We start from the raw sequence: 27,715 nt of genomic DNA, 5'->3' as shown, positions 1-27,715 counted from the left end.
CCAAGTTCACCATGCTTAGTGTAATGATGATTAATTATAATAGAGTATATAAGGACCAACAAGGACTGGAAGAGAGACATTCTATCTCCCACCATCCTGGTGGCTCTCCTGCCTCCTGCATTCCTCCACTAAGACCAAGGCCCATCTGAAGGTCCCCCAGAAAGCTAGCCCAGCCCCAGGCGAAGGAAACAGACTGTGGAGGAGATAATAAAGACTTTGAATTTTGTTCCTGACTATTCTTGTGGTAATTATTCTGCTTAAACCAAGGCCCATTCCGAGCACCTCCAGAAAGCCAGACAGAACATTACATTTCCCGAGAGCTAACCAGAACATTACAGTTTCTCAGTTGTTGAACCTAGAATGAATTCTACTTAGTTGTGATAAATAATTTTTTAAAAAGCATTGTTAGTTGTTTAACATATGTTGGATTACTTTCCATCTAGAGGAGGGAGTCAGAGAAGGGAGAGAAAATTTGAAACAAAAGTTTTTGCAAGGGTCAGTGTTGTACGTAGTATTCTGGTTGGTTTTCTGGAAGTCTCTGGACCAGCCTTGTTTCAGTAGTTAATCACCACAAGAATAGCCAGGTTTTGAAGTCCAAATCCTTTATTATCTCCTTCACAATTTAGTTTCCTTGCCTGGGGCCCAGGCTACCTTTTTTGGAGGCCTTCCGGAGTCTTGGTTTCAGTGGGGGAAGCAGGAGGACAGCCACCACAGTTGTGTGAGATGGAGTGAATCTCTCTCCAAGAGTCCGAGAGTTTGTGCTCCAGCCTTCAGCCACCATAAAGGTGGATGATGGAATCAATGTGTCTTTGAGACCAATCCTGGCTGAGTTTGTCCCAGCGTATATGCTCTATTCTAATTATATTATCATAGGTGTGAATCTTGTAGAATAGGTGTTAATCTTTTAGAACTATATTAAATACTAAGTTCATGTACTGAACTAGTGAACTTTTAATTACCATGCTAAACTAGATAATCATTCCACTGGAGTTAGCACTTTGTAAGAATCCTTGTTTCAAGTACAGAGTTCTGGCCCATAACACAAAGTTGAAAAATTATCCATGTATATGTTTTGAAAATAAAAAGCTTTAATTAAAGAAAAAAGAAAAAAAAAAAGCATTGTTAGCTAATATTTTGTCATTTTCATTTATTTTCTAATTCATTTATAGAAACTATAAGCATGATCAGCCCATAGATAACTCCTTTAGAGATTTAGATTTGTATGCTATAATTTACATTTGTTAACACTTTGCTATTTTTGTCATGAATTTTATTAAAAGAATTTCTTTATATAGCTAAGTTGAATTTTCCCCAGAGTTTAGATTTTTAAATCTTAGATTATGTAGTTTCAAAATCTGCAAAATTTGAAGGAATTAGAAAGTTTTTCATCATTTTCAAAATAAACTGGATTGTGTATCTTTTAGAAGAAAAATGGAAAATTATTGCTGTGAATCAGATTTTTAAAAATAACTACATAAGATCTAAATAGCATTTTCTGAATCAAGAAAAATCCTAACTTAAAAAACATGTTGTTTTCTTTTTTCTTGGCCATCTGTATTTTTAGTGTTTTACCTTTTTTTTCTCCTAGTTATGCTCCATGGTGTCCTGCTTGTCAGAACCTTCAGCCAGAGTGGGAAGATTTTGCAAAATGGGGGGAAGATCTTGGGGTTAATATTGCAAAAGTGGATGTCACAGAGCAGCCAGGTATGATTACTCCATTTTTATTTGTAGAGAGTTTTTCAACATTATAAACATTTTACTGAACTGTGATATGGTTGAATGGTTTAATGAAATACTATTTGTTACATTATTAAAGTATTCATACATTATAGTTTGTCCACTTTTATTGAATAGTATTTGGAATGATAGAATTCAGAATTTGAAGGTACCTCAGAAATCATCCAGTCAAATAAGTAATTTTTTAAAACTGAAGTTCTATATTATTAATAAATAATTGAAAAATAAGGCCCACAGGCAACTAAATGAAAGCATTTAGTTACTTAAAGTAACTAACTTTCCCCCAAAAGGGAAGAATGTAGAATAATTACAGCTAAATCTGAAGGAGAAAGAAAATTCCACAAGGTGAAATTCCTCATGATAATATTAATACCAGAGGACTCCAGTCCTTAACAGATTCAGCATTCTTTACCCCCCAACTTCCATGTGGTGTGGCAGAAGGATAAAGTAACATCCACTTTTATGCAGAAATCTTGAATCTTTCTCTGAACTGTATAGAGACTTTTCCAAAACATACTCCTCTCCTTACACCCTTACAAAAGTCACAGATTCAGCTACATGGAGCTGAAATGGAAAGGGGTAGGAAGACTGAAAATTTTCTGTCTTTTGACCAGGGATTTGAGACTCTGTCTGAAACACTGTCCCTCTCTGTTCCCAAAGCATTAAATGCCATACCAAGAAGAATGGGAATTGAAGGAGTATTCGGGGCAGAGTACCAGCTGGCTCTGATCCTCTTTCCTCAGCGGTTTCTCTACATAGGGACCAGACCTGCAAACCAAATATCCTTTAATACAAGGAGACTGAGCCAACTTTGCAACCTAGGCTTCCAAGCCTAGGAATGGTACCCACCAGCAAAGGGAAAGGGATCATAATGTGAGTTGTTAAAAAAGTATCAGAAAGAAAAAGACTGAAGTAGTAAAGATTTCAAGAGCATAAGTAGATTGATAAATTAACAGTTGAAATTCTGAAGAGAATAATTTAGAAAATACAAAATGTTCTTAAAGATATACAAAGAGAAGTGAACTAAATATCTGATGAAATATAGAATCTTGTGCTTTCTTAGCAGAAAATGTAGAAGATTCAACAAGAAATATTCCAGAGGTTAAAAAAAGAGAAATGAAATACATAAAAGAAGAAATTGGGAATGAATCTTGTGTGAAATTAGAGCTCTCAAATGAGAATGAAAAGACAGAAAACAATTCCACTCATATTAAAGAAATAAGCAAGGAAAGAAAGATTAACAAATTTGGAACACAAAAATATTGAAATCAAAAGAGAAACAAAAGGCAACAGTGTTCAAAGAATACTTACTTGAATTCCATGCAAGCCATGGATACATATTTTTGAAACCAACATGTGGATGTTTTTCTTCTTTAAAATATAATAATGGTTCTCTCTGAGAGCAGGTTTTTTGGGGAGGTTTTCTGGAGGCAGCTTTAGTTTCAGTTACAAGTAAATAATCACCCAAAATTGCAGCCAGCTGATAAAAGTTCAGATCTTTTATTGTGTCCTTCAGTATAGCCCGGTTAGCTCAGAGGCCTATTTCTCTGCTTGGTTCTAAGAGCTCTTGCAGCTTTGGCCTTGGCTTCTGCCTCTGCTTTCTTCAGCCTCCAGCCAACACCAAGGTGGAAGATGCAGTGAATCTCTCTTGCCTCCGAGAGAGGGCTTCTGGCTTTCAATCTCCCAGAGTGCTTAATCTCGAGTGGCTCACTGAAGCTGTATTTAATTCTGCTTCTCTGAGAGTGGGATTGTGGGATATCTCCCAGCGTGCTCTCTGGCCCTAAGAGCTTCAAGGGAGGTATGAATTCAGATATCTCATACTAAACCCTAAAATCTCCCAAACGTGTGAACTCCAATGAGTACTTAAATACTTCTTGCTTATAAGAGCTCTCTAAAGGTGTGAACACAAGCATTATTGTCTATCAGTTGTACTTTGTACCTTGTTTCAAGTTCTGGCCCATAACATCTCTCCTCATAGGAGCAGATTAATCATATTGAACCATGCTAAATTAGATAATTATTGTCTCTATCAACTCTAATGACTTAACAGTTTGTAAAGATTCCTGCACCAACATATTCAGAGATAATGTAGACATTGCCTATTTCCAAGAAGAATGTGACCAACAAATCATTCTGAATACTACAGTGCAGGAAATAATACAAAAAAAACTGCTTGTAACTTCACCATATAGACAGCAAAGCATCAATCTAGAGAATCCACAGGTTGCTTTGAGAAAGCGCGCACGAGCCCACACCCACACACACACACACACACAAACACACTGTTCAAAACCCAAGATGTAAGTCATTAAATCTAATCATTTTGATGTTTAACACTTCTTATAAATCACGAGGACAAAGATTTTCAAATAGGAAAGTAAGGAGTTTTTAATTCAAGATCATTTTGTAGTCATGACAAACTGCAGGAGAATAGGACGATACATTCTCCAAAAAAAGAATTCAAGTTTGCAACTCAGAATGCCGTATGCCTTGCAAATCTGAAGCTAATGCTTAATGGGGGGGATAGGGGGGAAGGATATTTAACAAGGGAAGAATTTGAAGCCTTCTTAGAAAGAAAAAAGGGGGCAACTAAGTGGGGCCGTGGATAGAACACAAGCCCTGAAGTCAGGAGGACCTGAGTTCAAATTTGACCTTAGATACTTAACACTTCCTAGTTTAGCCTGACCCTGGGCAAGTCATTTAATCCCAGTTGCCTCAGCAAAAAAGAAAGAAAGAAAAAAATAAGCAGAATTAGATTTCTAAGTACTCCAAATAATAGAAACCTTTAATAGGTAAATAAAACTGTTTAAACAGTAAATAATGAAAACACAATCACCCCATGTTTAGAAGTGTGTTTTTCTTTTAGTTAAAAGGAAGAGACTGTTCAAGGAATAAAAAAATGATTATGAGAATTCAAGATATCAGTGAAATAGGTGAAGAAGGAAGAGCAGAATTGAAGCACTGTGATGATTTTATTTTATTTTTTTGTGCTTGCCACATAGTAAACATTTTGTAAATTTTTATTGATTGATTGGGGTCCCTTCAATAACCAGTGTGTTTTGTGGTGTAGAATCACAGAATAGGAGGTTGCATAAAGGGGAAAGGAGAGAGGGAGTATGGAAATATATAGTACATCCCTACTGAATTCATAGGAGAATAGTGAAGGAATGATTATTCCTTTTTTTTTTTTTTTTTTTTAATAGCCTTTTATTTACAAGTTATATGCATGGTAACTTTACAGCATTGACAATTGCCAAACCTCTTGTTCCAATTTTTCACCTCTTACCCCCACCCTCCCCAGATGGCAGGATGACCAGTAGATGTTAAGTACATTAAAATATAAATTAGATACACAATAAGTATACATGACCAAAACGTTATTTTGCTGTACAAAAAGAATCAGACTCTGAAATATTGTACAGTTAGCTTGTGAAGGAAATCAAAAATGCATGTGGGCATAAATATAGGGATTGGGAATTCAGTGTAATGGTTTTAGTCATCTCCCAGAGTTCTTTCTCTGGGTGCTGGTTCAGTTCATTACTGCTCCATTGGAAATAATTTGGTTGATCTCGTTGCTGAGGATGGCCAGGTCCATCAGAACTGGTCATCATATAGTATTGTTGTTGAAGTATATAATGATCTCCTGGTCCTGCTCATTTCACTCAGCATCAGTTTGTGTAAGTCCTCCAGGCCTTTCTGAAATCATCCTGTTGGTCATTTCTTACAGAACAGTAATATTCCATAATATTCATATACCACAATTTATTCAGCCATTCTCCAACTGATGGACATCCATTCAGTTTCCAGTTTCTAGCCACTACAAAGAGGGCTGCCACAAACGAAATGATTATTCCTACTGTCTCTTAGCAAAAGAGGAGAAATTCAAGAAGCATGGAAGATGAAGTAGAAGTCTTCCAGGATATATGTGTGTCTTACATTGGAAGATCTCCTTAAAAAAAAAAAAAACAAACAAACAAAAAAAAAAAAAACTCATGGATTAAAAAGGTATAGTATAACTATTATGGAAAATGAGTACTTCATGACTTCATGATTTAATTTGAGGAAAGCTTGTACATTGAGAGATTATCATCATAGCAGCATCCTGATTGAGAAGAAGGAATGGATGATCTCCTAGGACATATAGCACCAATCATGATTTTGGGAACAGAGGGAGGATGCATGAAACCCAGAGATAAGATCATATTGGCTTTTGTGAAGAAGACCTTATAGTAAAGTGACAATTAAAAAAGTTCAAGAGACAAAGTTTCTGGGTAATTTAATCACTTTATTAATAAAGCCAGCAATTACTATTAAAAGGATGGTCATTTGACAATTTGGTTGTTTATATAACCTTCAGAAAGTAGGTATACCTAAGGGATGGCAGTCAACTCTGATTGGATAGCCTAATAGAAAGTGAGCCATATTAAAATAGGGGTCTGAGAGTGGTGTCATGTCAACATTGGTCAAACTATATTTAGACCATTCCCAGCTTTTAGCTTTCTCTACAAAATGTAGGAGTTACAATCCTATTACCAGTCAAAACAACTAAAAATTCATAATATTGATGGAGAAATGAAAACTATATCATAAAGAAACCATGAAAACCATTATCTTTATTATGCATACCAAATGATAGTTATATATAAAATGTATTGTGTATAGATATATGTATATATGCACATATATTCATATATATTGCATAAATCTTTTTTATAAATCAGTGCTCTCTCTCTGCAATTAGTTCTATTTCAAGTATTTTGATTTGGATTTTTTCCCCTCAAATTATTGATTTCTTTGTCTTTTTCTTTACTTCTTGGGTAATTTATTCAAAATATGCCTTCCCTTCTAACTTCTTACATTTATTATTTTTGTAAATCTTCCTCTCAAGACAAATCTTCCTCTTTATTTGAAAAAGGCAGTGCCACCAAGCAGAAATTACTGCCTATATCATGTGGTCCAGTCTTGTTCCCTACCTTCTGAGAAATGATAAAGAATAACCAGTAATCTGGAGAGATCCAGAGTTAGCCCCTTTTTCTAAAGTACTGATTTTTAAAAAGTTCCAAGTTCATTTCATATGATATATAATAAATTTTGTTCCAGCTTCTTATATTGATTCTGCATGGTTTTTAAATATTTATACAGAAAACTGAATGTATTTTTTTCCATTTACATAATGGTTTAGGCTTAATATTTTCCTTTTCTAATATTTTCTTTCTAGCTTTAAATATGTAAAAAATTTAATATTTCTAAATTATATGTAATAATCATAAAATACAGTGTGCATGATAAAGTATACTTTAGTATACTATTCTAAGTATAGTAGTTTAATATGACACAAAATACACATACATGTATATACACATGCATGTGCACACACACAATACATATCCACTAAAGAAAGAAATTGAGGAAATAACTAAGCCAAACATTAAAGTATTTCTTTTATTACTTGGGTATAATAGATAGAATTCATTATAAAAGATGATTACATGAAATTGAAAAGCCAATTTTTCCCTCCTTACCCCACCCTCTCCCCTACATGGCAGGTAGTCCAATACATGTTAAATATGTTAAAAATATATCTTGCTGCACAAGAAAAATAGGATCTAGAAAGAAAAAAACCTGAGACAAAAAAACAAAATGCAAGCAAACATCAACAGAAAGCATGACAATGCTATATTGTGGTCCACACTCAGTTACCACAGGCCTCTCTCTGGAATATTTTCAGAGGAAGGAAGTAGAAAAAGCCTTTTTGTAGAAGATAGAACTTCAGTTGAGTTTTAGGGAGGCAGAGATGTCAAAGAAGAATTTAGTAGACATGGAGAATAGGTAATGAAAAATGCTAGATATCAGGAGATAGTGTCTGATGCAAGTAACAGTAAGGAGGCTGGGCATCATTAGATTGTAGAATGCAGGTAGGGAATGGGAGGAATGTAAAAAGCCTGGAAAAGTATAAGGCGGTGAGGTTATGAAGAGTTTTGAAAGTCAAATAGTAGATATTCTATTTCATTCTATGGAGGTGCTAGGGAGACACTGTAGTTTATTGATTGAGGGAGGGGGAAATATTATTTTACTTGTACTTTTTGATAATCTGACAGCTGAATGGAAGTTTTTCTAGAAAGTCTAGAGAGACTTTTGGCAGGCTGGCCAATCAGAGGGTATAGGTAAGTAATAGGTAAGATGATGAGAGCCTGTACACACATATGTTCTGTTTAAGATAGAAATGACAGAACTTGACAATTGATTGAATATGGAGATGGGAGGAAATAAGGAATAAAGGATGATACCTAGATATCAAGTCTTGGTGATTGGGTGGATGATACCCTAGACAGAAATGGGGACATTAGGAAGGGGGAGGATTTTGGGGAAAATATTGGCTTCTATATCCATAATAGGAGACTAAGAAGGAATAGTTATAAAGGAGAATCCAGGTAAAATAGTATTATGCAAACTTAGATATGAGAGTATTAAGTAAGGATAAGAGGGTAATTGATAAAGGCTGCAGAGATATAAAGAAGAATGAGGATTGGGAAAAGGCCATTAGAGTGGACTTCCGGCCAAGATGGCGGTGAGGAGGCACACAGCTGTGTAAGCTCCGCGTTTTCTCTCAGAATCTATCTCATTACAAGCCTCTGAATTAATGCCTGACTGGAAAAAAAAACCCCACAAATAGTTACCAAGAGAAGACATCCTTGAGATTCACCAGGAAAGGTCTGTTTTTGCTTGAGGGTGAGATGGTTTTAGATTGGGCACAGGTTGAGGGCTGGCAGAAGCAGTGAGAGCTCGGCAGGCAGCTCACAGCCGAGCAGACTGGAGGGAGATGGGATGTGATCTCAGCCGTCTCTGTGGGGAGAGCGGAAGCTCCTATCCAATCCTACAGGATTGGATACTTTGCCCTGGCAGCAAGTCAGTAGCCCAGCAGAGAAGCTAAAAACACGGGGGAAGGGGGAGGTGGTGGTGGTGGTGGTGGTGAAGAATACAACCCCAAACAGCTGGAGTCTCTTGGGACCGGCCACCCCTCCCCCACAGCGTCTCAGCACGCTCTCAAGAGCGCAGGCGCAGCACAGTCCTGCTAGTGCCTCGCTGCTGCCCCTCAGTCTGTAGAGGAAGCTCGGTAATGCCACCCAGCCCTCCCCAAAAAAGCAGATTCCATTTGTGGTTTTTTTTTTTCCTTTTTTTTCTTTGTTAGTTTGTCTCTGATTCTTCTCTGACAAAATGAGCAAAAAGTTAAAAAGGACTTTAACGACTGACAGCTTTTATACAGACAGAGAACAGACTCTAAACCTTGAGGAGACTAAAAACAGATTATCTCCAGGTGAATTCCCACAGGAGGAGATCATCTGTTCCTCAGCACAGATGAATCTCATAGAAGAAATTAAAAAGGCTCTCACAAGGGAGCTAGAAGAAAATGGGAAAAGGAGAGGGAGACTTGGCAAGAGAAACTGGAGAAGTTATTCCACTCGTTTAAAGACAGAGTGGATAAAGAAATCAAATCCTTGAAAACAGGATTAGTGAACTGGAAACAGAAAATAGCTCTCTAAAGAATAAAATTGGCGAAATGGAAAAAAATTCCATAGAACAAATTGGACAATTAGAAAAAGATATAAAAAAAGTGAGTGAAGAAAACACTTTATTGAAAATAAGAATAGAACAAATGGAACTGAATGACTCGAGGAGACAAGAAGAATCAGTCAAGCAAAACCAAAAAAACCAAACAATGGAGAAAAATGTGAAATACCTTCTGGGGAAAACAACAGACCTGGAAAACAGGTCTAGGAGAGACAAAATGAGAATCATTGGACTCCCAGAAAAATATGATGAAAAAAAGAGCCTGGACACTATTTTCCAGGAAATTATCAAAGAGAACTGCACAGAAGTCATAGAAACAGAGAAAAGGCTATTAGATATGGTTATTAGTGATTTTGGAAAGAGCCATTTTGGTTGGATGATAAATTCAGGAGCCAGATTTAATGAGCAAGTGAAGGGAAAGGAAGTAGAGGTACTTAATGTAGATTGTCTTCTAAAGAAATTTAGATGAACGAGAGGAAAGATATTAGCTAGGAGGGGATGGATGAATGAAATGAGGTTTTTTTAATTTTTGTTTTGGAATTTTTGGGTGATTGAGATGAGTGTGTTTGCAGGCAGTAAGGAAGCAGTAAATGGTGAGTGATTGAAAATAAGTGAGAGTGGGGAAGATAGAAGAGATAATCTTCTGTAGAAAAAAGGATGGCATGTAATGACTTTTGCATTTGGTAAGATTTGCTTTTATATCTATCAATTTTATAAAAAAAATGAAATTACAGATGGGAGTAGTTAATATTAGGGTAATTTGACCCAGTTAATAGAATGCTGGGCCTGGAGTCAGGAGTTAGAATGACTCATCTTCCTGAGTTCAAATATGGACTCAGACACTAGCTATGTGACTGAGCAAGTTATTTCACTCTTTGCCTCAGTTTTCTCATCTGTAAAATGAATTGGAGAAGAAATGGTAAACCACTCCAGGGGAGATACTCCAGTATCTTTGTCAAGATGGGGTCACAGAGAAACATGACTGAAAAAAACTGAACAAGTCAGTGTTGGAAGGCCTGTGGAAATAGAGAACACTAATGCACTCTCGATGGAACTATGATTCGGTTCAAATCTTCTGGAAAGGAATTTGGAATTAAGCTAAGAATTACCAATATCATTTGATCCAGTGATCCTACTGCTAGCTATATAAGCCTCAAGAAGACTGAGTAATAAAAAAAGGTCTCATATATAGCAGAATATTTATAGCTTTATTAACCTTTTGTAGTGGCAAAGAATTGGAAAAAAACCAGATACCCATAATTTGGGGAATGGATAAACTCATTGTGGTACATGAATATAATGGAGTATTCTTTTGCTTTAAAAAACAATAAATAGAGTCAATAAAGATAAGCTCTGAAAGACTTAGATGAATTAATTCAAAGTGTGGCGTAAGCAGAATCACAAAAACACAGTTACAACATAAATGGAAAGAAAAAAATCAAAACTGAATATACAAAAATTGTGCCAAAGTTGGGGTCAAAGAAGAGCTATGAGAAGATATCTCATTTTTAGCAAAAGTGAAGAAATATGGGAGTGGAACACTGCATGTACTCTTGAGACTTTCTTAACTTGTTGATAAGCCTTGTTAAATATTTTAATTGTTTGATTTTTTTCCTAAAGAAAGGGAAACAACATAATTGGAAATGTAGATAACATAACAGGTATAAGAATTATTTAAAATTTAAGAGAACCACTTGCAAATTAAAAATGATATGCGTTTAACCTGAGAGTCTATTGATGTATCTGCCAGAATTTGTTATTATATTTTTCAAGCCTAAATATTTATTTACAGGTCTCAGTGGTCGGTTTATCATAACTGCACTTCCTACTATCTACCAGTAAGTATTTGAAGATGGGTTTTTTGTTTTGTTTTAATTATATTGCTTTGATAAACTCCAAGTATAGAATCTCATTATCACAACATATGAACATTTATTTTACTTCCAGTAGAGTCTTAGTTTCCTGGAACACTAAAAGCTTCAATTACCTTATCATGTCTATAGAATATGTGTAGAACAAATATAAGAGGCTTGAATACAATTCTTCCTGCCTCAAAGGCTGACTCTCTATCCACTAAATCACACTGAAATTTAGACCTTCAAATTTAGTTTTTGGTTCATGTAATAATAGAGAAAATCTAGGAATCTGACCTACTGGTAATTTGGTTTTCTCTTTTAAAAAAAAATCATATTAATCAGTCATTTTTTCCCCCGTAAAACCAGCTCCTAGTTTTGTTTATTGTTTTAATTTTACTTTCAATTTTATTAATCTCCTGTTTGATTTTCAGAATTTCTTTTTTGGTGTTTAATTGGGGATTTTAAATTTGTTTTTTTTAGGTTTTTATTTTTATATGCTCAGTTCATTAGTCTGTTCTTTTCTGTCTTTTATTGATGTATGTGTTTAGAGATATAAATTTTCCCCTAAGTACTGATTTGGCTGCAACCCACAAATTGGTGTTTTCTCATTTTTGTCATTATCTATATTTATAACCTAACCAACACTATGGTTTCATCTATCACCTGTATGTCCATGACTCCCATATTTATAAAACTATCTTTGGTTTTTTTTCTGAGCATTACTCCTGCATCATAAACTGCCTAGTGAATATTTCCAACTGGATGATTTGTAAGCTTCCCAGACTCAGTATGTTCTTTTTCTTTCTAGCAAATTTATTTTTAATACACATTACATTGGGAGAGAAAATTCAGAACAAAAGGGAAAAACCATGGGAAAGATTTAAAAACAAAACAAAACAGAAAAAAGAAGTGAGCATAGCATGTGTTGGTTTACATTCAGTCTCCTGAATTCTTTTTCTGGATTCAGATGGCATTTTCTGACCAAAGTCTATTGGTTTTGTTTTGGATCACTGAACCACTAAAAACCAAATCTTTTATAAGTTGATCATTGCACATTTTTGCTGTTATTGTATACAATCTGTTTCTGGTTCTGTTTGTTTCATTTTGCAGCATTTCATGTAAATCTTTCAAGGCCTTTCTAAAATCAGCTTGTTCATCTTTTTTTATAGAACAATAATATTCCATTATCTTCATATATCATGGCTTGTTCAGCCATTCCCCAGTTGATGAGCATCTACTTATTTTCCAATTCTTTACTACCACGTTTTTGCACATGTGGGTCCTTTCCCTCCTTTAAGCTTTCCTTGGTACACAGTCCCAGGAATGGCACTCCTGGGTCAAAGGATATGCACAGTTTTATAACCAATCTGCAGGCCCAGTACGTTCAAAGCAGACCTCATATTTTCCCCAAAATCAATTTCTCTTCATAATTTTCCTATTTCTGGAGAGGGTTTCATCATCCAGTCATCCTTGTCTCCTCACATCTCATATCCAGTTGTCAAGTTTTGTCATACTTTTTCTAGAACATTTCCTCCATCTTTTCCCCTTTGCTTACTCATGTCACTATCAGAATTCAGGTCTTTATCACTGTTAGCTGGCCTGTTGCAAAAACTGCTTAATTTGTCTCCCTGCTTCTGCTCTCTCCCCAATAACCTGTGTTTCATGTAACTGCTAGTTTGTCACAGCCTCGTTTAAGAATCTTTAATAGCTAGCTTTTTGTTGTTTTTAGAAAGAAATGTAGGCTTCTCTGTTTTGTAGTTAAAACCCTTCTTGCTATAATCTTTTTTCCAGGCTTATTGTATATTATTTCCCTTCGTACATTGTTCATTCTAGGCTAGTCTGCTTATTATCTATTCCCATACATGATGTTCTGTCTTCCATCTCCATAATTTTGTATAGGATATTCTCTCTTTCTGGAATGTACTTCCTTTTCACTTCTATCTCAGAATTTCTAGCTTTCCTCATTTAAAAATCCACTCAAATACCACTTCTTTTTTTTCTCAATAATATTTTATTTTCCCAAACATGTAAAAAATAGTTTTCAACATTCATTTTTTGTAAGAGTTTGAGTTCTAGATTTTTTCTCCTCCCTTCCCAAGGTAGTAAACAATCTGATATAGACTAGATAGTCATTTTAAACATGTTTATATTTGTCATGTTGTGAAAGAAAAAAAAAAACAAAAGTGAAAATAATATGCTTTGAACTTCCATATTTCTCTCTCTGGAATTGTCAGGTCACTGCATTGCTGAGAAAAGCTAAATCTATCATAGTTCATCACATAACTTGCTGTTCCTGTGTACAGTATTCTGGTTCTGCTCACTTCATTCAGCAACACTTCATATGTGTCTTTCCAGGCTTTTCTGAAATCAGCCTGCTTATCATCAAATGCCATACCTTAAAACCTATCCTAATTGATCTTGAAATCATTTGTTGATAAAATAAGTGATATAATAAATCCAATGAGTGTTTTATGAGAAGGAAGAGATCATTATTAGCTAGAGTGATTTATGAAACTCAAAGGATGAAGTGTTGCTTGGAATGACAAACATGCTAGATTAGTTTGAGCAATGGTATTATTGACATAGTTTTTTGTTTTTGTTTTTTGGTGGCAATTGGGATTAACTGACTTGCCCAGAATTACACAGTTAGGAGGTGTTATGTGTTTGAGGCCACATTTGAACTCAGGTCCTCCTGACTTAAGGACTGGTGCTCTATCCACTGCACCACCTAGATGCCTCCTGATGACATTGTTTTGAGATCAATATAATATAATATGAAATTATTTTAGTAGTAGCAGGAATTTACATAGGAAAGGAGTGAAAAAGATATTGAATAGGGCATCAGGCCTTGAACATCAGAATGAGTTTAGACTTTGCCCTATAGACTATTGATTGTCAGCCTCTAAACAGCCTCTAATCAGTGGATCTGATCTGATTCCTCTAACTTAATTTCAGTTCATAATATATAATCTATATTCTATAGAATAATATTCTTTAGTGGCATCATTGTAAAATACTTGTATTTTTCCATGAAAATATCTTTGTATTTGTCACACTCATGTATATTCTCTTTGAATTCTTATCTGTTACTTTTACTGTGTTTCCTAACCTTTTCCCCACTTTGAATTTATTTCAGTCTCTTGTGTATATCATGCCAGATCTTTCCAAAAATCTATCTTGGATGGAACTTCACAGGTCATTTACTGCAATATGTACCTAAATAGGAATCCCCTATATCCCTTTTAGATCAGAAAATAAAATTAGTCTGGCATAACCTGTTTTTGTTAAAAGTATACCTTCTTTATGATTCCCAAATTCTTTTAATGTTAGTAACTTTGTTATTTTGCCATTTCTGCTAATATTAAAGAGACTTTTTAAAAGATTCTTTTCTTGGAACAAAACAAGCATTTCCATAACAAGTACAATAAAAAAAGATGATTGCACATTAAACTGTAAATCTGACATGTACAACTTGCTATTCCCACAAATTTACAACAAAGTTATTATGTAAATTTTTTTTTCCTTTTTTCTTTCCTCAGCTACTCACTTCTCCTTTCCCCCATCTCCCCAAGATGACTACTATTAGACATAAATAGATAAGTATATGTATAAAATTATGCTATATATACTAATATTTATCAGTTCTTACTATGGATGCAGACAACATCTTTCTTCATATTTCCTTTATTTTTAATTTGTATATAATATTCAAAATGAATTAGTTGTTCAAAGTTGTTTTTAAAACAGTATTGCTGTTACTATATACCAGTGCTGCTTAAACTTTTTCTACCCAGGACCCCTTTTCACCCAAGATGTTTTTACTTGAAATATTTACTGATAATAAATCATGAAGAAATTTCTTTTAAAAACAATTCTTTGGTGTACATATAATTGTATTGTTAAAGATGAAACTAATTTGTATACTAATGAGATGGATGTGCTTGTTTATTTTTACATAAAGAATTAAATCTTGGCAGAATATTCAGTTATGCAATCCCATATGGAGTCGGAATCTACAGTTTAACAAGCTTTGCTATATACAGTGTCTTCTTGGTTTTATTCATTTTATTCTTTATCATTTTGTGCAAATCTTTACCTGTCTTTCTAATAAGATCAGTAAGCTCATTTCTTATGATATAGTAGTATTCCATCATAACCATACACCACAACTTATTCAGCCATTTCCCAATTGATGGGGATTTTGCCACCACAAAGAGAGTTGCTATCCCAGTCACATTCAAGGTTAGAATTAATATTTGTGATTTTTCCCCCATCTAATTTTTAGTTATTATTTTCACTCAGCCTTTTAAAAGCTTTCTTTATTTCCTCTTCCCACTCTCCACTTCATCTACTACTCTGAGAATCTCTTCACTCCCTAATCTTAATCTACAAACTCTCTAAAAGTCCTTCTCCTTCCTCCTCCTTGTTTTCTCTGTTGCACTTCTACAACTTTCCAGACATACACTTTCCTTTTCAACCCAGATGAGACTAAGGTTCCAACATTTCCAAGCCTTACAACCCAACCAGTTTGCTCTATATTAGTCCTTCCTTTTTTATGCCCAGTTTTATAATTGCTCCTTTTTCTTTCTACCCCAATTTTGTTTTTTAGTCATCCCATGATATATAACTCAGCCCCAATTTTTCTTTCAAACTACCTTAATAATGATGACAGTTTTAAGAATACTGATGACATATATATGTGTGTGTATATATATATATATGTATATATATATATACACACACACAGAGATGTACATATATATAAATATAGATAATAACTAAACAATTTAATGAGTGCCTTATAATTTCTTGTGGATCTTTTATATGTAATTTTTTATTGACTTCTGGTTTTTTTGTTACAAATAACTGAAAATCTTTCAGTTTATCAAATCTCCATTTTTTTTCATTCAGAATTACATTCATCTTTACTGGATAAGTTATTCTTAGAGACGGCTCCAGTTCTTTTTCTATTTAAGATTGTTCCAAGGAACAACCAAGTGGTGTAGTAGATAGAGCACCAACCCTGAAGTCAGGACGATTTGAGTTCAAATCTGGCCTCAGACACTTAATACTTCCTAGCTGTGGGACCCTAGGCAAGTCATTTAACCCCAGTTGCCTCAGGGGAAAAAAAAAGATAAAATGCTCGAAAACCTGTGTTCTTTTAGAATTAGAAGCTACTAGAGATCTTGTGAAATCCTGACTGTATTTCCACAATATTGAAGTTGTTTTTGTTGTTGTTTACTATATATTCTCCTTAACCTGGAAGTTTTTGAAACTTGATGGTTACATTTCTGTGATCCCCCTCCCCCATCTCTTTTAGGTGGTGAATGGTAGATTTTTTTATTATTATTATTATTTCTACTTTATTCTCTTGTTCTGTAACTTATTTTCTTCCTAAGATTTTGTACCTTTTTTTTTTTTTCAGTTGGCTGACTTTCTTTTCATAATTTTCTTGAATTATTTTATTATTTTACCTAATTTTTTCTTAATCTCTTTTACTTGATTTTTTTAAATTCCTTTTTGAGTTCTTTCAAGAGCTCTTTTTGAGCCTGTGACCTTTTGATGTTATTCTTTGGTGTAGGAGTGCTATTTTTTTTCATCAAACTATCTTCTGAATATGAACCCAGTACTTTTCCAATGAAGTATCTGTCTTCAGTCAGGTTTTTTTATTTTGCTTACTCATTTTTATTTTGTTTTTTAGCACCTTATTATTATAATCAAGTTTTAATTTTGAAGTGTATGTAACATTGCCTTAGGCCTTAGTCTTCCTTACTGTTATTTCTTGAATTCCTGTCTAGGGGCTCAACTTCAGGGACTCTTTTTCCCTAAGTCATGGTTAGGGTCATGCTGTTCCAAAAATGTTATTGCTTCGTGTGATCCCACATTCACTGGGCATGTATTTTTGCTTCTTCTTGCTCACAGCCACTACTTAGGATCACTTGTCAGTGATCAGTCAGTACTACTAGGCCTGACCTTTGTAAACAGTAGGGAATTCTTCAGTCTTAACCTCATTCAGTCATGCTGATCCTTAAATGAAAGTTTGTAAGGTAAAAGTTCATGGAGTAAAAGTTCCAGAGGCTGTCAGGTAAAAGTTTGTGAGGTGAAATTTTTTGAGAACTAGAATAAAGTGAAAGTTGAGGTGAAATTTCTTGAGCCCTAACAGTATTGCTCCATAGCCTGCCTACACTCAAGCCAAAGCTCAGCCCCTGGAGGCCTTATCTTTTCTGAGGTCCTTTCCAGTATCTTATGAGAACAACTGCTTTATCCCTTTATTTTTGCTGCTGTACATTCATTTCATGGTGATTTTCTGTCTGTGGAGAACTTGGAAATTTCTGATTTACTCTGCTGTCTTCTCAGAATACCCCACACCTCTATCTTTGTTATTTTGATTAGCTTATTTATATAGAGACTTGCTAAATTTCTCATAAATTTCTTCTTATTTAATTTAATTTTCTATAAGTTTGATACTCCAATATTTTATTCCCATGATGTATGTAATACTAATACGTTGGAGCATAGGAAGACGTCATGATTTTTTTCCTTGCGGCAGATGTTCATAATTTTACTGACTAAGTAAGGTTAGTAATAGTAATGGTATTATTGAAGTCTGATTTAAGAAGAAAGTTATATTGCTTCTTATTTATATTTTCAACGAAAATGTTGTGAGTAGAAAATGATCAAAGGGATATATTTATGTACTAATAATTTTGAATATTTTAATTCAGTGGGAAAAAAAGATAATTAAATATAGAAACAAGCATCATTTTGGCTTTTTACTCGAGACATTACTACAGAGCAGCTGCACTTCTATGATTGAAGTCTGATAACATTTTTCTTTTTTACATAGCTGTAGAAATGGAGAATTTAGAAGATATCAAGGCCCCAGGACTAAAGAGGACTTCATAAATTTCATAAGTGACAAAGAGTGGAAAAGTATTGAACCCGTTTCTTCGTGGTTTGGGCCAGGTTCTTTTCTGTAAGCATTTTAAAATTTTTATCCCTTAATTTTAGATTTTAAAGTATTTGTGACATCAAGTATTGTAAATTTGGGGAAGGGAAATTTGCTATGTATATGAAAAAAATATTAAATTTTAGTTTAAAATTTAGGCTTCTAAAGTTTTTTCAGTTTTCTCTTATAGTACAATAGGACTTGGACAAATCAATTGGCAAAACAAGAAAATTGACATTCTCTGAAAGTGACTTCACTTTGTTTTGAGAAACAGCAAAAGAAAAGTGCCTGTAAAGACTAGTTCATAATAACTGGGGTGGTGTAGGTGTGTGATATAATTTTAAAAGACATTATAAAGTGTATTTTCATTATGATATAGAGCAGTCATATTTCTTTTCACTAAAGAAGCAAAATTTTTTGGTAGGAGAATGTGAAGTGAGGACTGGTATAAAGTCATTTTTAAACATGGACTATTCTGGGAATAGAATTTAGTCTGAATATGAAGGCTAGTTGTATGTTTTATGAATCTGCTGCTGATGTTATTGTGATTTGACAGTGAAAATGAGGACTGTTATTAACAAAATAGAGAAAGCATTTAAAACTATATTTGTCAAATCTTCTGTTCTCTAGGGTTGGAAGGAAAGGAAAAATATATAACCTTTGAATAGACTCTTACTTAAAATACACATACCCACAATATGTAAATATGTGTATTCACATATAATATGTATATATGTGTATGTACACATATTTGTCTTGAATTTTAAAATATGTAAATAATGACCTAAAGGAGCTACCCACAAAAACAAAGAAATTTTTCTATTTAGGATAAGTGAGATGTGGTCAAAAAAACAAATCTCTTCAATATATGGAGAAATTGGATACCAATAATTTGTCAATGATTGCATCTTCATCTGTAGACAGTTCTGTTTCAGTATAAATTCAGTAGACTTGCCAACTTTGAATAAAATACTCTAACTTACCTGAATTGATGCTGAGTGAAATGAGCAGAACCAGGAGATCATTATATGTGGCAATAGCAAGATTATATGAGGGACATGGCTTTCTTCAATAATAGTAACATAATTCAGGCCCGTTCCAATGGTCTTGTGATGAAGAGAATCATCTGCACCCAGAGAGAAGACTGTGGGAACTGAACGTAGTATTTTTACTCTTATTTTTTGGTTGTTTGCTTGCATTTTGTTTTCTTTCTCATTTTTTTTCCTTTCTGATCTGATTTTTCTTGTGCAGTGTGATATTTGTGAAAATATGTGTAAAAGAAATGTTTAGCATATCGGATTACTTGCTATGTAGGGAAGAGGGTGGGGAGAAGGGAGGGAAAAAATTTGGAACATAAGGTTTTGCAAGGGTGAATATTGAACATTATACATGCATATATTTTGAAAATAAAAAGGATTAATTAAAAAAATAAAAAATATTTTAATTTGTCATATTGAATAAATTTATGTTTTTTAATTATATTATATCTCTTATTTTTAGGATGAGCAGTATGTCGGCTCTTTTTCAGCTATCTATGTGGATTAGGGTAGGAGTTTAAGTCTTGTTTCAGCTTTAAACATTTTGTTATTTTGTTGAAATAACTAGTTTCTTAGTTTACTCTTTTTATTCTCTTTGAAATTTAGACTTGCCATAACTATTTTACAGAAGATCTTAAAATGCCAGTTTGGGGATCCTATGCAATTTTTGCCTTAGCAACTCTCTTCTTAGGCCTTATATTAGGACTTGTGAGTATACCTTTTTTGGGATTAATAGGAAAATGAATTTATATAACTTACAAAGTAGAGCTTGAGTTCTCTGTGACTAGATGCTCTGATTTCTCTCTCTATCTTTTTTTTTTTTTTGGTTACAGATTATGGTATTTGTGGCAGACTTCCTTTGTCCTTCAAAAAAAAATAAATCACAGCAATATCCCTATTCAAGTAAGTACATTTTTTAATTAATTTAAACTCTTTGAGAGTTTTGTTATATCCTGTTAATTAACTGACATACTAAAATATTGTAAAATCCTAGGGTGGAAATATTTGGTCTTAAATCTCCTCTTCAGCCATTTTTTAAAGCTTATTTTTTATTATTATTTAGCTTTTTTGGAAGTAGGTCAGAAGCTAAAGAACTAGATGGGCTCAAATATCTATTAAACAGTATACTATTTGCCTCCAAATTCCATGATTGAAAATATCCAAGGTGACTCATGCCCTCAATAGCCTCAAAGACTTATTGATAAGGCTGAATCATTAGTTCCAAGAGATCTTAATTTCACTCTTTTCCTCCTTTACTATTTCCTTTATTTTCCTTTACTATATTTGCCTCCTGTTTAGAATAGAAATTCTTTTATTATGACAAATGTATCAAGAAACATTTTGATGTCTCTCTTCTTTCTATAAATATATGGCCCTGAAGCCACTCATTAGTGACTCCTCCCATCTTGGTGTTGGGGGATCATTCCTGGCCAGTAATAAACGCTCTTAAAACTTCATTATTTTGGCTGCCCTGTTTTTTTCTTGCTGGGGTACTTCAGGCTATGCCTGAAAAAAAAGTCATATTTCCAGTAACATCTCTTATCAAGACTTTATTAGGGACCTCGTAAAAGAACTCATCCTTCAACTGATGGATATCTCTTTGTTCTCAAAGAGAATGCCTTGAAATTAGGGTTATTGCTGTTTTAGGTTACTTAATAGTTCTAGATTCAACATTTTTGATGAATTGTTGACAAACTATACTGTTTTCAGAAGGTATATAAATCAACATGTCATAATTAGGATTGGGTAAAGAATCTGAAATTAATTTGAAACAAATAAATATGATATGGTAGTTAAGGATATATGAAGGATTGTCATGTGAAAGAAGTACTTAATTGGACTACCTGTCATCAAGAGGAGGGAGTGGGGGGAAGGAGGAGAAAATTTGAAACAGGTTTTGCAAGGGTCAAAATTACCTATGCATATGTTTTGTAAATAAAAAGCTTTAATTTAAATAATAATAATTTAATTTAAAAAGAAAAATAAAGGCACTTAAAATTTCCCAGGGCCGTATCCACTGTATTATCTAGCTGCCCCTGCCTTTTTGGGTACACAAATGTTTGTTTTTCAAATAAATTCCCCTTTAAACACAAAGAACGAAATCTAAATCTTCATAAAGAAGTATTCAAAATGAAACCCTTCTATTATATTATGTGTAATTGCTGTATCCTTGGTTACTACTTGCATTTACTGTTTTAACATCACAAACAAAGATACCGGTTATTTAAAAATCATAGTACTAGATTTCTAATTCTTCTTCTGTGACCTGATCTGCAGTGTTTAAAATTTTACATCACCAAATTGAAACAAGTTTAAGGTATGGAACAGTTGTGCATTAAACACAAAAACAAATAAAATTGTAAGATATAGTCAAGTTCATAATGAATATAGGTGTTTTTTCCATCATTGTAGATTCTTGGATAATATGCTATGAGTGCATACTGGGGACCAATGTAGATAGACTTATAAATCTTACTGTACATGTCTCTGAATTTTCTGGCTGGGTGAAACACACCCTGAATACAGTATTGCAACATTCTACCTGGTCCAATAGCAACTCTTAGGCTTTCCAGGGCTCCCATAACTGTTTGAATAACATGGGGAGGTATTTCAAATACATTAGGCCAATTAGGTAATTCAACAAATGATTAAGAGAATCTTCACAACCAAATCCATAAACCCCAAGAGACATGTGCTGCACCGCTGCACTGACAGTCTGTGTACAAGATCTCTGTTCATCAAAGCATTTTCAAATAATGGTGTTACAGGTTAAATATCATCTTTTCCCTTTTCTTCAATGTATTCAATCAAGAAAAAAAGTGATTTTAAAACACCATTCTATACTTTTAGTCATTGAATGTCTTTAAGCAGAAACTGAATGACTACTTGGAATAGTATTCTAGAATGCAACCGCCCTTTCAGAAAATGTGAATTTTATTTTCCTTCTTAATAGTATTTCTGGTTCTATCTCATTCTATGCATTGAAAACACTCATATTGTACATTGAAAACATCCAAAGAATTTATAATTTGTTATTGTTGGAAGTCAAAACTCTTGATATATAGGAATTGAAGCAATGTAATTGCTTATAAATTTTTATTTATTTTGAAAATCTTTACATTATTGAATAAACGTTCTTACAATTCATTTTGTTTCTTAAACCGTGTATGCTGTTTTTTTGTTTTTGTTTTTGTTTTTTTTTTAAGAAAAAGTCCTGCCAGAATCTGCCCATCTTTTTAAAAAATTGGAACAAGAACAAGAGGCAGATGAAGAAGATCATTCAGATGATGAATTGGAGAACCATTCATCAAGAAAAGACTTTTCACAGACTGCAATGAGACAGCGCATTGTCAATCCTGTTTCAGTAGTGGATAAATTTTAGTTTGTTCTTAGTTAATTTAAAAGTTACTGTTTTGACAAAACTATGAAGAATGATAATTAACTTTTTGGTTTAAAATAACTGACATGTACATTTGTAGCAATTAGATATTTTTAAACAGTTTACCTTTTTAAAAAAATAATATTGTCAGCTGGAATGGAAAGCTAAAATAGACTTTGAAAATAGTTTGATGGCTCACCCAGTTCCTCAAAATAGAAAAACCTGATTTCAAACAATTTGATAGATGTCTCTTTTTCTTTAATTATAATTTATTATTTAAGTGTAAATTGAAAATTATAGGTCCACTGTATTACCCTTTGGGTTATTTAAAGAGTTTATGCTAATTAGTTTCATTTTAAGAGAAAACATTCATTATTTATGTAAAACTCAGTTTCATTCTTGGAAAAAAATTAAGCAAAACTCTTCACCTTAAGTGAGAATTTTTCTTAGTGTCTTGTAAGAAAATATATTTCACAATAAACTTTGATCTTTTATAGTGATGTAGGCCTAATTTTGCTCATATCTATGTTAATGTTAATAAAAGTGATTGCTTTTAATTATACTACTTTCTATACATGATAACAATTAACAATAGAAACTTAGCAATCATAAATTCCATTTTTATAATGTCTTAATTTACCCTAACGTCAACAATCATGGCTTTTTTTTTTTTTGTTATTTTATGTAAAGTTAAAATACTCCCTTCTGCACAAAATCTATTTATTTGCACATTTTCTTATATCTTAAATTTTATTTTAACTCCATTACTTTTCTCAGAATGAATCAGTTCATTTCCTATGACTTTAAAGATCGATTTTCTTAGTCAGTGATCCTGTGATCTTTTGGAAGTGAAGTAAACATTTTTCATATTATTTGGGATTTGAACAATTATTATTGTAGAAAAACAGTATTTTGAATTTCAGATGATTCAGGAATTACCATAGAAAAATCTTTTTATAAATGTATTTTTAAAAAAGAAAATTTGCTTTTGTGCAAATGAAAATATTGAAATATGCATAAAATTTTAGCATTGTCTATTGATAATTGATAATCACTCAAGCAGTCTTTTCGTTCAATTAAATTACTTTTGATAAAAAAATAAAAATTGCTGATAATTTGATATCCAAACTACTTCAAAGCAAACAACTTTTTAAATTTTAAAGTATTCAAAAAATATTTTATAACATTTAGCTATTTAATAATTAGGAATTAGTGGTAGCTAGCCAAAAAAGCTCCCAAACCCAAGATTCTCTACTCAGATTGGAAAAAAGCATTTTATATCTAGTAACTTTGATATATTTTTTGTCTTCGTTAAAGAAAAATTTTAATTCATTTTTTGCCAAGTTTAATATATTTTGTCAGAGGGTTTTTAAAATAACATTTCCAAGTTTTTGAAAAAAAGAGCTATACTCATACTTTAGAGAGTTGGGAACCTAGAAAATGTGACTTGGAAATAAAGATACAGGGAAGACTAAAACTCATTGTGATAAACCACCAGAGAAAAATACCTTGAGTTTTTTCAAAAACAATCTTTTTTTTCATATGCTTACAGTATCTCCTTTCTTTATATAGTCCTAATATGAACTCACTAATTTTTTGTTTAATATTGTTTAAAAGGATTTTCTTCTAAAATAATGAATATTCACAAACTAAAGCCTCCTGAATTTCAAAAATGACCTAATATTTGATGTGACACTGTGTTTAAAAATTTGTTTAAAAAAACAAAAAACCTGTCTACAAATTTTTCTAAACAAATGAAATTTTTTTATTTGTATACTAACAAAATAAAGCTACTGGATTTGTATTTGTATGAAATGTTCAAAGTAATATGCATTTATATTTGTTGGGAAATGGTTATTTTGTTTTTTAATTACATCCTATTTTTGGATGGTAGTTTTTTTTTTTCCTTTGTAAACCATTTTGTTCTTAATGATGGCCTGGTGAAAGGGTGCAAGATAGTTGGTTATAGTTAAATCTTTACTTTATAATGATTAGAATCATCATTACTGTAGAATGGAAATAGCTTTATTTTTCTTGATCTTGTCCCTACTAAGAGAAATCAACTTCACAGCTGACCATGATTTTTAAAAGCTATGTTCTTTGTTTTGTCTCTGATATTTTTATATTTTCCAAATAATTTTATGCTAACTGCATTATCTTAATATTTTAAAATTAAATTTTATTTCGTTTTTTACAAAGATTTGCCTTCTCTTCTTCCCACCTTTCATTGACAAAACAGTGAAAAACAAAACACATTTTATAAGCATGTATAGTCAGGCAAAACAAATTCCCAAATTGACTATGTCAAAAAAAAAAAAAAAAGTTTGAATCCGGACTCCTTTATCTACAAGTATATTGCATGTTTCATCATGATTCTTTTGGAATTGTGGCTGGCCTTTGAGTTCCCTGAATTGTTCAAAGTTGTTTATTTTGACAATGCTGTTACTGTATAAGTAATTTTCTTAGTGCTTTTCACTTCACTTTGTATTCGTATAAGTTCCTCAGATTTCTCTCAAGCTGTTCCCTTAATCACTTCTTAAAGTATAGTATTCTTCATATTCATATACCTGCTCAGTCATTTCCTCAATTGGTGGGCATCCTCAACTCCCAATTCTTTTTAACCACACACACACAAAAATCTCTTATAATTTCTTTTGTTATTATGTCTTTTTTCTTTCTTTGATCTTGTGATTTCCTAATTTTTGCCATTTTATTCAGCCATTGGACTATTTTGTCCAATAGTGAATTTTTACTTCAATAGCTAGGATCTTTGGTTTTATCAAACATTATCTACATGTTTGCTTTTGGATATTGTGTACTTAGTTGGTTACTGCTAGACAAATTCTGTTTCTTAACTAATAACAAATTGTTTTAAATGAATATTTAAGGTACTTTTATGTCCTAATACATGATCAATTTTTTTAAAATAGTGTCATCTATAGTGCTTTAAATCATTTTATAATTTTCCTGCTTATCTCATTATGTCACTTTTCCTATTGCCTTGTCTGATTATAATTGCTACCCTTTTTATCTTTATTTATTTAAAAAAACTTTTAATAATAGTTTTTAATTTTCAAAATACATGCAAAGATTGTCTTCAACATTCACTCCTGCAAAACCTTGTGTTCTAAATCTTTCTCCCTTCCTTCCTTCCATCCCTCTCCCCTAGACAGCGCAAGCAATCCAATATATATTAAACATGTGCAATTCTTCTTCACATACTTTCACATTTATCATGCTGCAGAAGTGAAGTCAGATCAAAAGGGAAAAAAAGAAACAAAAACCAAGCAAACAAAAAAAGTGTAAATGCTGTGATCTACACTTAGTTCCCACAGTGCTTCCTCTGGATGGAGACTCTCTTCATTACAAGTTCATTAGAATTGACATCAATCACCTCATTTTTGAAAAGAGTCAAGTCCATCAGAGGGGATCATCACACTGTGTGCAGTGTTCTCTTGGTTCTATTTCATTTAATTGTTATCCTTTAAAAAGAAAATAGATTTGGAATAATTATGCCCAGGTTGATCACCTTTTTCCCCTTGATATTCTCTAGATTTTTAAGACCTCCTACCTATATAACTGTTATTCAAGCTCTTTTGCTGGATTTCAGGTCACTCCCCCTTATCATAGATGGACACATGGGGCTCTTCTGGGCTTGCTTCTCCCTCTTATTTCCCTTGGTGATCTCCTCTGCTCCCATAGATTCAGTTATTTCCGTTCTAATAATTCTCAGATCTACTTATTGAGCACTAAAATCTGTTAATCTCCAGTCTTATATTTCCAACTGTCCTTTGAAGATTTCAAATTGGATCACTTGTATTATCATCCTTTCCCCAAACTTTTCCCCTTCCAAATTTCACAATAACACAATATGTTGAGAATGTCAATATTATCACAATTCCTTATGATTGCAATGTAGGTTTCATTTCTGTCTTCTCATTTGCATAGATAATCTATTGTCAAGGTTTATACATGTACCTTTTTTTTTTCTTGAGGCAATTAGGGTTAAATGACTTGCCCAGGGTCACACAGCTAGGAAATGTTAAGTGTCTGAGACCAGCTTTGAACTCAGGTCCTCCTGACTTCAGGGCTGATGCTCTGTGTATGTGCCTTTTGCAACATATTCCTGTACATACTTCCTTCACAGCCACCATACAATCATTACCATGGAGTGGAAGGTAGAGGTCTTCATATCCTCACACCTGAACTATTGGATATATATATATATTTTTTTGAGACAATTGGGGTTAAGTGACTTGCCCAGGGTCACACAGCTAGGAAGTGTTAAGTGTCTGAGACCAGCTTTGAGCTCAGGTCCTCCTGACTTCAAGGTTGGTGTTCTAGCCATTGCACCACCTAGTTGCTCCTCTCACACCTGAACTATTGAAATAACTGGTAGTAGTTTGGTCTTTCTGCCACAATTTTTCCCAACAAATTGATTTTTTTCTTTTGAATACTTAAATTTTGAATTCCAAATTGTCATCATTCCTGCCTTTCCACTAATTGAGAAGGTAAGCAATATGATATTAATTGTACAGATAAAATGTTGTAAAACATTTCCATTATTAACCATGTTACAAAAAATAAGCAAGAAAAATAAAGTGAAAAAATTCAATTTGCATTCAGTTCAATCTCTGGAAGTAGATACCATTTTTCAAAATGTGTTCTTTGGAAATGTTTTGGATGATTGATCAGAGTTGTTTTTCTGTATCTATTGAGATGATCATATGGTTTTTGTCAATTTGGTTGTTGATATAGTCAATTATGTTAATAGTTTTCCTAATATTGAACCAGCCCTGCGTTCTTGGTATAAATCCTGGGGATGATTTTTCTTCAGTCTTTTTGCTAGTATTTTATTTAAGATTTTTGCATCAAAGTTGCCCACTGTCACCATTATTATTCAATATTGTATTAGAAACACTAGCCTCGGCAATAAGAGTCGAGAAAGAGATTAAAAGAATCAGAATAGGCAGTGAGGAAACCAAACTATCACTCTTTGCAGATGATATGATGCTATACTTAGAGAACTCTAGAGATTCTACGAAAAAGCTATTAGAAATAATCCATAACACAAGAGGTTTGGCAATTGTTAATGCTGTAAAGTTACCCATGCATATATCCTGAAAATAAAAGGCTATTAAATTAAAAAAAAAAAGAAATAATCCATAACTTTAGCAAAGTTGCAGGT

At 33.1% G+C, this 27,715-nt stretch overlaps 1 protein-coding gene across 1 annotated transcript in view; it reads left to right on the top strand.

Moving 5' to 3' along the window:
• TMX1 (thioredoxin related transmembrane protein 1) overlaps positions 1-24,720 on the top strand; it is a 35,766-nt gene extending 11,046 nt beyond the window's left edge. The window contains exons 2-8 of the mRNA XM_031952926.1: positions 1,589-1,704; positions 11,099-11,144; positions 18,010-18,138; positions 19,612-19,657; positions 19,755-19,856; positions 19,982-20,051; positions 22,355-24,720. Coding sequence (XP_031808786.1) covers positions 1,589-1,704; positions 11,099-11,144; positions 18,010-18,138; positions 19,612-19,657; positions 19,755-19,856; positions 19,982-20,051; positions 22,355-22,530 — 685 coding nt within the window. The 3' untranslated portion in view covers positions 22,531-24,720. The remainder of the gene's footprint in view (positions 1-1,588; positions 1,705-11,098; positions 11,145-18,009; positions 18,139-19,611; positions 19,658-19,754; positions 19,857-19,981; positions 20,052-22,354) is intronic.
• The last annotated feature ends 2,995 nt before the right edge of the window (positions 24,721-27,715 follow it).

Source organism: Sarcophilus harrisii, chromosome 2, assembly GCF_902635505.1.
Source record: "Sarcophilus harrisii chromosome 2, mSarHar1.11, whole genome shotgun sequence".
Classification (NCBI taxonomy): Eukaryota; Metazoa; Chordata; class Mammalia; order Dasyuromorphia; family Dasyuridae; genus Sarcophilus; species Sarcophilus harrisii.
This window is presented reverse-complemented; position numbering and strand designations above follow the sequence as displayed.